Here is a 16,732-nt window from a genome sequence, read left to right on the forward strand (position 1 = left end):
ATCGGGCCAAAAATGATTGTATAATACTGAAAAGTTGTTTTGTTTTTCGTCTATGTTGTTGAGAAATGTGAAATATAAAACCAACTCCTTCACAGTACTGGTGCATTGAAATTTTAAGTCTAGGCGTTTCCCCCTCGTCTTCGTCAGACAGCGTGGTGTAGTGGTGGAGAAAAATGTGCCAGATAGGTTGAGTTGTATGGCACTCGTGCCAATGTCTGGCCCTTGGGCCGAATTTTTGGTCGCACCTGAGTTAAAGGACAAGACATAAGCAATGACCTTAAAATATTTGTAATAAGAGAGAAAACCGACACATATAACCATAAATGGAAGAAACATGCAGGATGGCAGACACACTAGAAATTTCTGCAATATATACCCTACAGTTGTGAGGAACATAGGTGGGCGCAGGAAGCGATGGAGCTAAGAAGTTGAAACCAGAACAGCTTCCTCGAACCTAATCCATAAAAGCAGATGTAGATTTTATGCGTAAGAAAATTTTACACTGCACTGACGATGCACTGAAACGATGGTTGTTTGTGAGAGGCTTGTGTAAAAAGGGCAAACGTCTGTAAACTTGTATCGGAAATCGTCAGTGGCAGGAGTACTGCTTACCGAGATTGCAGTTTATCGTTTCGCGATACTGGTGTTCACGTTAATCAGCATCCCACAGCTGTAATGCGAATACGGACTGGATGGTTTAAGGAGGGCCACAATCAAAGCCTTGAAGGCTCTAGCCCCACGCGACTAGCGCGCGAGAGGTCAGACTTGTTGCTCACGCGTGCAGCCAACTCACTTCGAGTTAGGATGTGGCTTGTTCTCAGCGAAAAACTGACTCCTGAAGATAGACGTTGCCTGTGGATATCGTATCACAGAGACAAAATCCCTTTGACTCTTCAGAGATGTCACTAAATCCGCCCAAACATGTAAACAACCATGCATGAGCAGCACCTATTAGACGGAGGGGGTCCGACAGCCGATAAGTTCCAGTCATTCCACCAGGAAGGGGGTACACGGCTCGTGTTTTCTGTAGTTCAACCATGCCTAGACGGTCAATACCGCCGTTCGATCACGTCCGCATTGTTACTTTGTGCCAGGAAGGTTTCTCAACAAGGGAAGTGTTCGGACGTCTTGGAGTGAACCAAAGCTATGTTGATCGGACATGGAGGAGAAACAGAGAGACAGGAACTGTCGATGACATGCCTCGCTCAGTCCGCCCGAGGGCTACTACTTCTGCAGTGGATAACCGCTACCTACATATTAAGGCTCAGAGGAATCTTGACAGCAACGCCACCATGTTGAACAATGCTTTTCGTGCAGCCACAGGACGTCGTGTTACGACTCAAACTGCGCGCAATAGAATGCATGATGCGCAGCGTCACTCACGACGTTCATGGAGAGGTCCATCTTTGCAATCACGACAGCATGCAGCGCGGTACGGATGGCCCCAACAACATGCCGAATGGATTGCTCAGGATTGGCATCACGTTCTCTTCACCGATGAGTGTCACATATGCCTTCAACTAGACAATCGTCGGAACCGTGTTTGGAGTCAACCCGGTCAGGCTGAACGCCTTAGACCCACTGTCCACCTAGTGCAGCAAGGTGGAGGTTCCCTCCTGTTTTTGGGTGGCATTATGTGGGGCTGACGTACACCGCTGGTGGTCATGGTAGGCGGCGTAACGGCTTCATGGAAGACAATTCGCGCCCCCATCGTGCACATGTGAATGAATTCCTTCAGGATAACGAGGTCGCTCGACTAAAGTAACCAGCATGTTTTCCAGACATGAACCCTATCGAACATGCCTGGGATAGATTGAAAAGGTCTGTTTATGGACGACGTAACCCACCAACTACTCTGAGGGATCTACGCGGGATCGCCGTTGCGGACTGGGATAATCCGAACCATCAGTGCCTTGATGAACTTGTAGATAGTATGTCACGACGAATACAGACATGCATCAATGCAAGAGGACGTGCTACTAGGTTTTAGAGGTACCGTTGCGTACAGAAATCTGGTCCATAAACCTGTGAAGGTCTCGCTATAGGATGGTACAACATGCAATGTCTGGTTTTCACGAGCAATAAAAAGGGCAGAAATGATGTTTATATTGATCTCTATTCCAATTTTCTGTACAACTTCCGGAATTTACGGAACCGAGGTGATGCAAAACTTTTTTGATGTATGTATATCCAAATGGACCGAGCGATGACATGTGGAGCACCCAAGACTGTTAGCACAGCTATTATTGCTGCAGTTTCACGTGACGTGACAGCAGGGACAGGCACTTGAACAGCGGTGGATCCGACGGCAACACTGGAGACAGGAGTAGTCAAGTATTCCGGTTTCTTTTACAGTGAAACGCTTGAGTCCGGAACAACACGGCTGCTCCGGTCGTAGGTTCTAATCCTGCCTCTGGCAGGGATGTGAGTGCTGTCCTTAGGTTAGTTAGGTTTACGTAGTTCTAAGTCTAGGGGACTGATGACCTCGGATGTTAAGTCCCATAGTGCTTAGAGCCATTTGAACCATTTATAGTGAAACCATGGACAACGAACGGTGCCAGACTACAGCTGTCATTGTCGAACGGGACCGGCACCTGACGTTATGAGCTGGAGTATCACTGGGTAAACGTTAACCTTTCGCACGTTGCCGATGCTGTCATTAACTTCCTCGCTACAAAGAGTGTTCGACTGTTGCTCTGGCCGTCACATCCTTCACATTTATTAATCATTGCAAACATCGTGTCATGGGATGACCAAAAATTGGCATGGTTGAGTAGAAGCAGCATCCCATGACCCGATGTTTGCAATGATTGAGGGATCTGAAGGATGTGACGACCACAGCATCAAAAAATGGCTCTGAGCACTATGGGACTCAACTTCTGCGGTCATTAGTCCCCTAGAACTTAGATCTAGTTAAACCTAATTAACCTAAGGACATCACACACATCCATGTCCGAGGCAGGATGCGAACCTGCGACCGTAGCGGTCTCGCGGTTCCAGACTGTAGCGCCCAGAACCGCACGGCCACTTCGGCCGGCACCACAGCATCAGTCGAACACTCTTTGTAGCGAGGTAGGTAGCGACAGCATCGGCAACGTGCGAAAGTACATCGTTTACCCAGTGATACTCCAGCTCATAACGGTGAAGTGCTGGTCCCGTACGACGATGCCCAAATACCCTTATCTACCATCCGAGCTCATTTCAAATCGATGGCCTGCCGGTTTAGTACATTTGCTGCTGCTAGAAAAAGGTAAACCACCGTATTAAATTTTTCTCTCGGTATGTCTCCACATCACCTGCTAATGTTATTCTTTTTTTTTTTTTGGTCATCAGTCTACTGACTGGTTTGATGCGGCCCGCCACGAATCCCTTTCCTGTGCTAACCTCTTCATCTCAGGGTAGCACTTGCAACCTACGTCCTCAATTATTTCCTTGACGTATTCCAATCTCTGTCTTCCTCTACAGTTTTTGCCCTCTACAGCTCCCTCTAGTACCATGGAAGTCATTCCCTCATGTCTTAGCAGAAGTCCTATCATCCTGTCCCTTCTCCTTATCAGTGTTTTCCACATATTCCTTTCCTCTCCGATTCTGCGTAGAACCTCCTCATTCCTTACCTTATCAGACCACCAAATTTTTAACATTCGACTATAGCACCACATCTCAAATGCTTCGATTCTCTTCTGTACCGGTTTTCCCACAGTCCATGTTTCACTACCATACAATGCTGTACTCCAGACGTACATCCTCAGAAATTTCTTCCTCAAATTAAGGCCGGTGTTTGCTATTAGTAGAATTCTCTTGGCCAGAAATGCCTTTTTTGCCATAGCGAGTCTGCTTTTGATGTCCTCCTTGCTCCGTCCATCATTGGTTATTTTACTGCCTAGGTAGCAGAATTCCTTAACTTCATTGACTTCGTGACCATCAATCCTGATGTTACGTTTCTCGCTGTTCTCATTTCTACTACTTCTCATTACCTTCGTCTTTCTCCGATTTATTCTCAAACCATACTGTGTACTCATTAGACTGTTCATTCCGTTCAGCAGATCATTTAATTCTTCTTCATTTTCACTCAGGATAGCAATGTCATCAGCGAATCGTATCATTGATATCCTTTCACCTTGTATTTTAATTCCACTCCTGAACCTTTCTTTTATTTCCATCATTGCTTCCTCGATGTACAGATTGAAGGGTAGGGGCGAAAGGCTACAGCCTTGTCTTACACCCTTCTTCATACGAGCACTTCGTTCTTGGTCGTCCACTCTTATTATTCCCTCTTGGTTGTTGTACATATTGTATATGACCCGTCTCTCCCTATAGCTCATCCCCACTTTTTTCAGAATCTCGAACAGCTTGCACCATTTTATATTGTCGAACGCTTTTTCCAGGTCGACAAATCCTATGAAAGTGTCTAATTTTTCTTTAGCCATGTTTCCATTACTATCCGTAACGTTAGAATTGCCTCTCTCGTCCCTTTACTTTTCCTAAAGCCAAACTGATCGTCACCTAGCGCATTCTCAATTTTCTTTTCCATTCTTCTGTATATTATTCTTGTAAGCAGCTTCGATGCATGAGCTGTTAAGCTGTTAAGCGATAATTCTCGCACTTGTCAGCTCTTGGCGTCTTCGGAATTGTGTGGATGATGCTTTTCCGAAAGTCAGATGGTATGTCGCCAGATTCATATATTCTACACACCAACGTGAATAGTCGTTTTGTTGCCACTTCCCCCAATGATTTCGGAAATTCTGATGGAATGTTATCTATCCCTTCTGCCTTATTTGACCGTAAGTCTTCCAAAGCTCTTTTAAATTCTTCTATCACATCAGACAAATCTTCACCCTCATAGAGGCTTTCAATGTATTCTTTCCACCTATTTGCTCTCTCCTCTGCATTTAACAGTGGTATTCCAGTTGCACTCTTAATGTAACCAGCGTTGCTTGTTTTAATGTCACCAAAGGTTGTTTTGACTTTCCTGTAAGCTGAGTCTGTCCTTCCGACAATCATATCTTTTTCGATGTCTTCACATTTTTCCTGCAGCCATTTCGTCTCAACTTCCCTGCACTTCCTATTTATTTCATTCCTCAGCGACTTGTATTTCTGTATTCCTGATTTTCCCGGAACATGTTTGTACTTCCTCCTTTCATCAATCAACTGAAGTATTTCTTCTGTTACCCATGGTTTCTTCGCAGCTACCTTCATTGTACCTATGTTTTCCTTCCCAACTTCTGTGATGGCCCTTTTTAGAGATGTCCATTCCTCTTCAACTGTACTGCCTACTGCGCTATTCCTTATTGCTGTATCTATAGCGTTAGAGAACTTCAAACGTATCTTGTCATTCCTTAGTACTTCCGTATCCCACTTCTTTGCGTATTGATTCTTCCTGACTAATGTCTTGAACTTCAGCCTACTCTTCATCGCTACTATATTGTGATCTGAGTCTATATCTGATCCTGGGTACGCCTTACAATCCAGTATCTGATTTCGGAATCTCTGTCTGACCATGATGTGAACTAATTGAAATCTTCCCGTATCTCCCGGCCTTTTCCAAGTATATCTCCTCCTCTTGTGATTCTTGAACAGGGTATTCGCTATTACAGAACTCAATTAGTCTTTCTCCTCTTTCATTCCTTGTCCCAAGCCCATATTCTCCTGTAACCTTTTCTTCTACTCCTTCCCCTACAACTGCATTCCAGTCGCCCATGACTATTAGATTTTCGTCCCCCTTTACATACTGCATTACCCTTTCAATATCCTCATACACTTTCTCTATCTGTTCATCTTCAGCTTGCGACGTCGGCATGTATACCTGAACTATAGTTGTCGGTGTTGGTCTGCTGTCGATTCTGATTAGAACAACCCGGTCACTGAACTGTTCACAGTAACACACCCTCTGCCCTACCTTCCTATTCATATCGAATCCTACACCTATTATACAATTTTCTGCTGCTGTTGATATTACCCGAAACTCATCTGACCAGAAATCCTTGTCTTCTTTCCACTTCACTTCACTGACCCCTACTATATTTAGATTGAGCCTTTGAATTTCCGTTTTCAGATTTTCCAGTTTCCCTACCACGTTCAAGCTTCTGACATTCCACGCCCCGACTCGTAGAACGTTATCGTTTCGTTGATTATTCAATCTTATTCTCATGGTAACCTCCGCCTTGGCAGTCTCCTCCCGGAGATCCGAATGGGGGACTATTCCGGAATCTTTTGCCAATGGAGAGATCATCATGACACTTCTTCAATTACAGGCCACAAGTCCTGTGGATAAACGTTACGTGTCTTTAATGCAGTGGTTTTCATTGCCTTCTGCATCCTCATGTCGTTGTTCATTGCTGATTCGTCCGCCTTTAGGGGCAATTTCCCACCCCTAGGACAAGATAGTGCCCTGAACCTCTATCCGCTCCTCCGCCCTCTTTGACAAGACCGTTGGCAGAATGAGGCTGACTTCTTATGCCGGAAGTCTTCGGCCGCCAATGCTGATTATTTATCAAAATTTAGGCAGTGGCGGGGATCGAACCCGGGACCGAAGACGTTTTTGATTATGAATCAAAGACGCTACATCTAGACCACGGGTACGTAGAGCAATATTATTCCTAGTACAGTCATAAGTAATATTTAAACTTTTGCTATCATTCTTTGTTTTGTAATTTCAACAAGTAGTAGTGTAATGATAATTATTTTAGTACAGTATAACAGTAACAACTCGCGGACTGTTAGCCTTTCATCCGTCGGTTCCCTAGGTCTCAGACAGGGGAATGATTTCCAGGAATGTAAGTACCGGAGAAATCAAATATGGAAATCGTACAAACACTAATTCAGCGGACGAAAACAGCGATGGTAAACGCTTGGTGATCAGCAGCTTCACGGCGGAGGAACCCCAGAGGTTTTAGCGGTGGAGAAGCTGTATCCATTGCAGTCAACTGTCCAGCAGTCAAAAGCGACTGTTTCCCCTTGAGGCCATGTTACACACTGTACTAGGTATAAGATACTTGACTCTAAAACATTCAATAAAAGAAACCTGTGAAAAAGGACGCTGCTTGGGGATGCCAGAGCACCTCTTAAGCTACCTCTGATGGTGACAACATATGAGCCGCCAAGAGGGGGACGGGAATTCAGAGCGGCCTCCCATCATCCACGAAGTACCCTTCATTTCCATCTAGCAATCAGTCGCGACCTATAGTGCAAGTGTTGTAGCTAGATCAGTCGACCACAGCCCACACATCACCCAGATATGACGGCAAAATGCGAGTGCACATGAAATGTACCGCTTATACACTCCCCTATAAAATTAATCTGTGCACACCATATAATGCAGAACTGACCATTAGATGTGGGGCAGCCACTATAAAAGGAGGCGGGCGCTGTTTTAAGTAGAGGACCAGTAACAGCAGAATGTTCCGGCAGGAGTGCTCACTGACTTCGTATGTGGACTAGTCATTCGCTATGACATGGGTAAGAAATCGTAAGGGAGATCTAGAACCCTTCTACAGCTGCTAATATTTTCGTTTTCTTTTTAACACGTCTAGTTGCATAGGAACAAACTGAGGAGCAAATCTCCGTACCCACAGAACGTGTCAGTACATGAAATTACAACAGAAAAGTATTAATAAATAAAACAAAATGTTTATAAATCCTAAAAGGACGACAGACTATAAGTTTATAAAAGTGCAATCAACAATATAACGTAGGGATCACTTTAACTTTTCAAGGGTCTCCTTGACAGACTAGAGTCCGCAGCTCGTGGTTTCGCGGTCGCGTTCTCGCTTCCCGAGCACGGGGTCCCGGGTTCGATTCCCGGCGGGGTCAGGGATTTTCTCCTACCTCGAGATAACTGAGTGTTTGTGTTGTCCTCCTCATTTAATCATCATTCATGAAAGTGGTGAGTTTGAACTAAGCAAAGGTTCGGAATTTGTACGGGCGCTGTTAACCTCGCAGTTGAGCGCCCCACAAACCAAACATCATCGTAATCATCATCGACAGACTGGAAGGAGTGGCCCGCGAGGATACTCATCAGTTTAGATTTGAAAGCGCGTGAATTACTGAGTTTTTGAATGACGACTGCTAGTAGTGTGACTGTGAAGTGGAAACGTGAAGGAACAGCCACAGCTAAACCAAAAACAAGCGGACTATACGTATTGACGGACAGGGACTGCCGAGCATTGTGAAGAGTCGTTGTAAAAAATCGTATGAAATCAGTGGAAAGAATGACCCACCAGTTCCAAAGTGCTTCCAGCAGTCGGCACGATGACTGTGCGTTAGAAGTTAAAAAGACTGGGGACACAGTGTTCGAGCAGCTCTTCATACTCCACGAATATCTGTAGTCATTGTTATGCGACACTTGAAGTGGTGTAAAGAGCGAAGCCATTGGACGGAGGCTGACTGCAAACGAGTGATATGGAGTGATGAGTCAGACTGTACCCTATGGCAATCCAATGGTAGTATTTGGGTTTGGCGAATTTATTGTTGTAAAATTTCCTTGGTATGTGCTGTTCCGGGTTAACTGTAAGAGATGGCCTTAGGCCCTAATCAGTTCCGGCTAAGTAAGCAATAAATGAATAAATACTACTCATGTCGATGGACATGAAAGGGAGCAGTGACTGAGCAGGGAGTGAGACAGGTTCGTAGCCTGTCCCTGATGTTATCCAATCTGTACGTTGAACAAGCAGTAGGAATTAAAGTTCAGGGGAAAGAAATAAGAAAGGGAAAAGAAAGAAAAACTTTGAGGTTTGCAGATAACATTGTAATTCTACCAGAGACAGCAAAGCAGTTGGAAGAGCAGTTGAATGGAACGGACGTTGTTTTGGAAGGAGGATATAAGATGAAAATCAACAAAACCAAAACAAGGATAATGGAATGCAGTCGAATTAAAAGACGAGTTTTGCTATTAGGGCAGCAAAATAACTGATGATGGCCGAAGTAGAGGGGATATAAAATGAAGACTAACAATGGCATGAAGAGCTTTTCTGAAGAAGAGAAATTTGTTAACAACGAAAATAGATTTAAATGTTAGGAATTCATTTCTAAAAGTATTTGTATCGAGTGTAGCCATCTATAGAGATGAAACATGGACGATAAACAGTTTAGAGAAAAAGAGAATAGAAGCTTTCGAAACGTGCTGCCTCAAAAGAATGCTGAAAGTTAGGTCGGTAGATCACGTAACTAATGAAGAGGTACTGAATAATAACAGGGGAGACAAGAAATTTGTGGCACCACTTGACCTAAAGAAGCGATCGGTAGATAGGACACTTCTGGGACATCAGGAGATCACCAACATAGTACTGGAGGAAAGTGTGGGCGTTAGAAATCGTAGAGGGAGAGCAAGAGATGAATACAGTAAGCAGATTCAGAAGGGTATGGGTTGCAAAAGTTATTCCGAGATGAATAGGCTCGCAGAGGATAGAGTAGCATGGACAGCTGCATTAAATCAAACTAATTACAGGGCAGAGCTAAATGTTTAGTTTAGTGAACTGTAAAATAAAGTTATCCTCTAGTGGAGAACTCCACTAGACATGCTCTTATTGCAGGTTGCATGCCGTTGCTTTCATCTGTCTATTGGAACGACCTACGTGGACAATTACAAGGGATTCTTCAGTTTATAGCAAACTCAGAACCACGATGGTTCTTGATGTTTTTCACAATAACAAATAATTTCCAGAGGTGAAAAAAGCGGCATCAATAAAAAGAAATTGCCTGTTAGTAACAAGTCACCATTGTTCACGAATGCCTAGGTTGAATTCAATTCTAATGAACTATTTAAAGCGAGTTGCTGCTGAGAATACATATACTATGATGAGGTGCTCAAACTAGCTTTGCTGTACAATATGCTCGTGAGTCAACTTAAAACAGTAGCCTTACTTCAAATTTCTTGCAACGATAAGTAAAACTTCCTGGCAGATTAAAACTGTGTGCCCGACTGAGACTCGAACTCGGGACCTTTGCCTTTCGCGGGCAAGTGCTTTACCATCTGAGCTACCGGAGCACGACTCACGTCCGGTCCTCACAGCTCTACTTCTGCCAGTATCTCATCTCCTACTTTCCAAACTTTACAGAAGCTCTCCTGCAAACCTTGCAGAACTAGCACTCCTGAAAGAAAGGGTACTGCGGAGACATGGCTTAGCCACAGCCTGGGGGATGTTTCCAGAATGAGATTTTCACTCTGCAGCGGAGTGTGCGCTGATATGAAACTTCCTGGCAGTATCCTTTCCTTCAGGAGTGCTAGTTCTGCAAGGTTTCCAGGAGAGCTTCTGTAAAGTTTGGAAGGTAGGAGACGAGATACTGGCAGAAGTAGAGCTGTGAGGACCGGGCGTGAGTCGTGCTTCGGTAGCTCAGATGGTAGAGCACTTGCCCGCGAAAGGCAGTTTTAATCTGCCAGGAAGTTTCATATCAGTGCACACTCCGCTGCAGAGTGAAAATCTCATTCTGGGAACGATAAGTAAGGTACACCAAATACAGAATGGTACTTATTGTAGGAGCAGCGGGTTGTTGCTTTCCCCCTAACTCTTAATAACAAAAAGAACATAAATAACTGAGAAGTTTCTCTCCACGAGTTGGAAAAGTTCAAATGAAATCGACTTCATAGTATCGTTTCAGGATGCTGCTGCTTTTTTTTTTTTTTTCAAAGATGAATTCTGTCTAGGCACAAAATATTCTCACCTGGCTATTAACTACTGTCCACGAAGTATTACTGGAGTTGTAATTTATAATGTGAGGTCTAAGGTTGCTATTTTTGTGAGCAGGGAGGGAATGTTCACACACATATTTCTTTACAGATATTTCTCTTGCTGTTCGTGTACTGATATTGGTTATAACACTCACCTGCACCAAGTGCTAGGACTCCTTGATGTTCGTGAAATTGGTCTTTTACTTATACGATGGACATTTGTAGACATAAGACCGTATCGTGTCGATATACATTCATGAATCTCTCCTCTCATAACGTTATCCACTGTTTACATTTATGAGTTACCTGGCACAGCCTGTTTATTCCTTTCGTTAAGTAGAGCGTGAATTACTTGATAGATACATAATGAAACTGAGAAAGAGTTTCAAACAAAATTCTGCAATTTAGTTAGTAAAATATCTTGGACAGGTCACAAAAATAAAATAAAAAGAAGTGAATATAAACCAACTTGACGATTGTGACATAGGTTACTTGTAAAAATGTGATAAGTGAATATGTAAATTGTGTTCGAAGTCCTCCTGTCTTTTAAAATGCAAAACGACAGTCCTGTGCTAATACCTACGACAGTAACAGTAGCAGATAGACTGCTTAACGAGGTTATCACAAAAGACCCAGCATATATACGGGTGACTCACCCTGCCGGTATCCATTTCTGCTGGAGGCTTCTAGGGGACTGTGGGACTAGTGACCTACGATGCGCGCGCTGTATTATATAAGGTCTTCGGAGGGAATCGACCAGTCCCCCCCCCCCACCCACTCACCGGTAGGGAGGCATGGACAGCGCTAGTCGTCTTACAAGACGTTGTGCTCGAAACTTGTTTGAAATTGCTCAACATAATTATCCATTACTAGGCGGCTCTTCAATTTCTTGTGGTCTTACTGCTGTACCCAGCTAATCTTGCCACGCACAGAAAAAAGTTTTCTGCTTCCAAACGTTAAATCGAAGAGGTGAAGTGTCATGATAATGGAGCTCGAAAAAGCAATAGCGTGTATTTCTGCTTAAGCAACAGCAAACACAGTATTTCCCTAAAATTAATGCGAGGGTACAATCTGTGTCACTGCTGGGTAGCGTCTGCCTGTTTATGGCTCGAGAAATGAATGACTAGGTATCTGAATTTCGCACCAAAGCAGTTTTCGTATCGTACCGGTACTTGCAGAAAAAGAAATACATGAACAGTACCGAAGAACACGCACTACTACACTTTTTATTTGTGTTATAGAAAACTCTTCTAGGTATGAAGAGCTTATTCGATAAACTTTGTCTTTTACATCTTTGTGGTAATCAGATACAACGGCTTATTGTAAGACTTTGACTTCAACTGGTGCCCTACACACACAAAATTAAAAAAAAAAAAATCAACAGTTGCTCAGAATTTTCCCACGAAAAATGTAGGAAGATACTTTTTTCAAATCAGAAATTTCATTATTATTATACACTGAGAAGGTGCCCATATTGTCGTCTTTCGAACACCAAGACGATAATCACAGCAGATCAGCCCTCCAAAATCGAAGATCGACAGTGACAGCAATGCATTCTACAATCGTTTCACACCTCAGAGGGCGATACGAGTTCTAAGAAAACAAGTGATCGTTACGTAATTTTCCACCGCATCATACTCTCCAAATCGGCCTTCCTCGTGGCTCCAAGGTTGGAAACTGTTATTTAGTTTAAAATGGTACCCTCAAAATGTTCTGATGTCCAGTGAATGTTGATGTGATATGACTTTTATAAGAGATACTAGCCACTAACTTGATTATACATACTTAAAATATCTCATTGCATCTTTATTATCGTGGTTTTAAAAACGTTTCGTTCCTCAGTAAATGGCTAAATTGCACATACAGGAAAACTTTAGATCAGATATGATAGTATCGTAAGCGAAAAACCTTTGAACCGAAGTATGCTCGTGATGACTATAAAAATAGAGGATAAATTCTGCTTAAAATAATAGGCTAAATGTATCGTCCATGTACCTCCAATAAAAAATTCAGTTACTTCCAAAAAATGCGTTTTCCTTGTAGTATGAAATGTCAAGACCTGAAATTAGCAGACTGATCACCTTGAGCGTGGGCCGGCCAGAGAGGCCACGCGATTCTAGGCGCTACAGTCAGGAACCGCGCGACCGCTACGGTCGCAGATTCGAATCCTGCCTCGGGCATGGATGTGTGTGATGTCCTTAGGTTAGTTAGGTTTAAGTAGTTCTAAGTTCTAGGGGACTTGTGACCTCAGCAGTTGAGTCCCATAGTGCTCAGAGCCATTTGAACCATTTTGAACCTTGAGCGTGGCAATTCACGTAGGAGTGATGCTCTGACTCTCCACAGCTGAAGAAAGTCATGGTAGTCAATTATATGTATGAGCTCGGTAATGCACTACTGGCCATTAAAATTGCTACACCACAAAGATGACGTGCTACAGACGCGAAATTTAACCGACAGGAAAGGGATGCTGTGATATGCAAATGATTAGCTTTATAGAGCATTCACACAAGGTTGGCGTCGGTGGCGACACCTACAACGTGCTGACATGAGGAAAGTTTCCAACCGATTTCTCATACACAAACAGCAGTTGACCGGCGTTGCCAGGTGAAACGTTGTTGTGATGCCTCGTGTAAGGAGGAGAAATGCGTACCATCACGTTTCCGACTTTGCTAAAGGTCGGAGTGTAGCCCATCGCGATTGCGGTTTATCGTTGGTCGAGATCCAATGACTGTTAGCAGAATATGGAATCGGTGGGTTCAGGAGGGTAAAACGGATCGCCGTGCTGGATCCAAACGGCCTCGCAAGAGCCTGTCATCTCGACAGGCATCTTATCCGCATGGCTGTAATGGATCGTGCAGCCACGTCTCGATCACTGAGTCAACAGATGGGGACGTTTGCAAGACAACAACCGACAACATTTGCAGCAGCATGGACTATCAGCTCGGAGACCATTGCTGTGGTTACCCTTGACGCTGCATCACAGACAGGAGGGCCTGCGATGGTGTACTGAACGACGAACCTGGGTGCACGAATGGAAAAACGTAATTTTTTCGGACGAATCCTGGTTCTGTTTACAGCGTCACGATTGTCGCATTCGTGTTTGGCGACATCGCGATGAACACACATTGGAAGCGTGTATTCGTCATCGCCATACTGGCGTATCACCCGGCGTGATGGTATGGGGTGCCATTGGTTACTCGTCTCGGTCACCTCTTGTTCGCATTGCCGGCACTTTCAACAGTGGACGTTACATTTCAGATGTGTTACGACCCGTGGCTCTACCCTTCATTCGATCCCTGTGAAACCCTACATTTCAGCAGGATAAAGCACGACTGCCTTTGCAGTTCCTGTACGGGCCTTTCTGGATACAGAAAATGTTCGACTGCTGCCCTGGCCAGCAGATTCTCCAGATCTCTAACCAATTGAAAACGTCTGGTCAATGGTGGCCGAGCAACTGGCTCGTCACAATACACCAGTCACTACTCTTGATGAACTGTGGTATCGTGCTGAAGCTGCATGGGCTGCTGTACCTGTACACGCCATCCAAGCTCTATTTGACTCAATGCCCAGGTGTATCAAGGCCGTTATTACGGCCAGAAGTGGTTGCTCTGGGTATTGATTTCTGAGGATCTATGCATCCAAATTGCGTGAAAATGTAATCACATGTCAGATCTAGTATAATATATTTTTCCAATGAATATCCGTTTATCATCTGCATTTCTTCTTGGTGTAGCAATTTTAATGGCCATTAGTGTATGTGCCGGTCCTATTCAGAGACCGAGTCAAATCAAACTAATTCTAGAGCAGAGCTATATGTATAGGCCAGTGTGTAGAAAAACCAAAGTTATCCTCAATACAGAGATTTGTTTCAGCACCGGAGAGCTTTACTACATAGTGTCATTTTGGAAGTTGCATGACGTTGCTTTCATTCGTCCTTTGAAACTATTTACGTGGCTAATTACAGGGGCAAGTACAATTTGACGTAAACACAGACCCACAGTACTTCTTGACGCTTTTTATAGTAAAAAAAATGATTCCAGGAGGTGAAAGAAGCGACAAGTGGCACAAAAAATTCTAGGATCGGCAGAAGTTGGAATCCTGATCATTGGCAGCCTGACATTAATACGTTTGGCCACTGAGCATTTATTGAAATCAAGGCAACGACCAGAGGTTGCATATTAGTGAAAAAGTTTTGTAGCGAAAGTCTGGTGCCAATAATAACTACTTTTCATAAACATCGCTAAGTGCAACCCATAATCTGCAGATAACCTAAATTCAGGACATGAGTAAATATAGGTATATGTCAGACGACGTAAAAGTTGTGTAGGATGTTATATATGTCTACGTTGACCCAGTATAAATTTCAAGAACGGAAGTTTCCCAAAACAAACTGTGAAGAGTCTACAGGAACCTTATCTGCTCCTTTCACTGTAATGGCGACTGCAGGTCACACTTGTGCAGAACAAGTGCAGAACAGTACGGGGGCTCTCGGTTATCACACAGGTTACTGATAACGTGTTGCTCAAACTGACCTCAAGAAAACAGTATCGTGCAAAAGGAGAAATCCATTAAATAATTACAATAATAGTAATATTAATGAAGTTACACATTCCATAAAAAAATTTTGATGGAGTGAAAGGAGTCGTCTGTTACTAAATCAGCCACTAAAAGTTTTGAAAGTAGTATAGTACACAAATGTCTACGCTTAATTAAATTCTAATGAATTGTTTGAAACGTGTTTCTAATGGGAATATACTGTTGATACTGTGACGAAATGACAGAACTAGCATTTCTGTACAATATGATCCAGCGTGAAACAGCATATTACCCTCACTACAAATTTCATGCAACGAAATGTAGGTTACTACAGAATACAATTCTACAGGACAGCAGTGGTAGTAAAAACAATAGGATGCCAGTTTCTGTCCACAACTTGTAATGACACAAAATACAAAAATGAGTAAATGGAGTAGATTGTCCCCAAGACTTGAGAAAGCACAAAATAAAGTGACTTAACAGAAGCATTTCACGATTTACTTAATTATTTAATTATTTTTCACAAAAGTAAATTCTCCTCAGTGTCTAGGCAGCAAATACTGTCGCTACTGTGAGAATTAAGGCTGCCGTTGTTATTAACAGAGAAAGAATTTTCAAGACACCAGTTTGATTACACCTGTTATTTAGAATTTCTTCTGTTGATTCCGTATATTGACATACATCTGCTAAAAGTGCTAGTACTGCTTGTTATGTATTAAATGCGTCTTTTACTTACATGATGGACATCAGACTGAACCTTCCAGATATTCATTTATGAATCTCTCTACTCAGAAAGTTGTCCGCTTACTATATTTATGACCTACGCATGAAACCTATTTTATTCTTTTCATTAACTATAGCGGGACTTATTTGGCAGTTACATAATGAAGCTGACATAGAGTTTCTAGCGAAATTCTGCTATTCGCTCAGTAAAATTTCTTCGACAAGTCACAAAAAATGTAAAAAGAAGTTAATAAAAACCAACTTGACCTGCTATGATAACTTTTACTTACAAAAATTTGCTAATGGTGTATGTAAATTATGTTACAGGTCTACCAGTCCATTGAAACGCAAAATGACAGGCCTTTGTTCAGGCATTTACGACACCAACAGTAGCGGACAGGTTTTACTAGTAACAATTATTACACAAGGACCAGAATATATCCCGGTGACTCACCCTGATGACGGCCATTTCTGCTGGAGGTGCCTGGAGAACTAGTGCCCTCCGATGCGCACGCCGTAATATATAAGGTCCTTGGCGGGCATCGTCCCCCACTCACCGGTAGGCCGCCAAAGGCCGCGCTAGTCATCTCCATGAGCTGTGCCAGAAACTTGTTTGAAATTGCTCAAGGTAATGCCCCATTATTAGCCGGCTGTTCACTTTTTTACAGTCCTACGGCCAGGAATCAGATAATCAGATGATGTTCAGATGTGTGAGAAAGCTTATGGGACTTAACTGCTAAGGTCATCAGTCCCTAAGCTTACGCACTACTTAACCTAAATTACGCTAAAGACAAACACACACACCCATGC

General features: G+C 43.2%; 1 protein-coding gene across 1 annotated transcript in view; it reads right to left on the reverse strand.

Moving 5' to 3' along the window:
* Positions 1-16,458, reverse strand: part of LOC126203103 (flexible cuticle protein 12-like) — a 37,753-nt gene extending 21,295 nt beyond the window's left edge. Inside the window, exon 1 of the mRNA XM_049937346.1 lies at positions 16,377-16,458. Within this exon, the coding sequence (XP_049793303.1) occupies positions 16,377-16,391 (15 nt within the window). The 5' untranslated portion in view covers positions 16,392-16,458. The remainder of the gene's footprint in view (positions 1-16,376) is intronic.
* Between the last annotated feature and the right edge of the window lie 274 nt (positions 16,459-16,732).

The sequence above is a fragment of the Schistocerca nitens genome, chromosome 9 (assembly GCF_023898315.1).
Source record: "Schistocerca nitens isolate TAMUIC-IGC-003100 chromosome 9, iqSchNite1.1, whole genome shotgun sequence".
Taxonomy (NCBI): Eukaryota; Metazoa; Arthropoda; class Insecta; order Orthoptera; family Acrididae; genus Schistocerca; species Schistocerca nitens.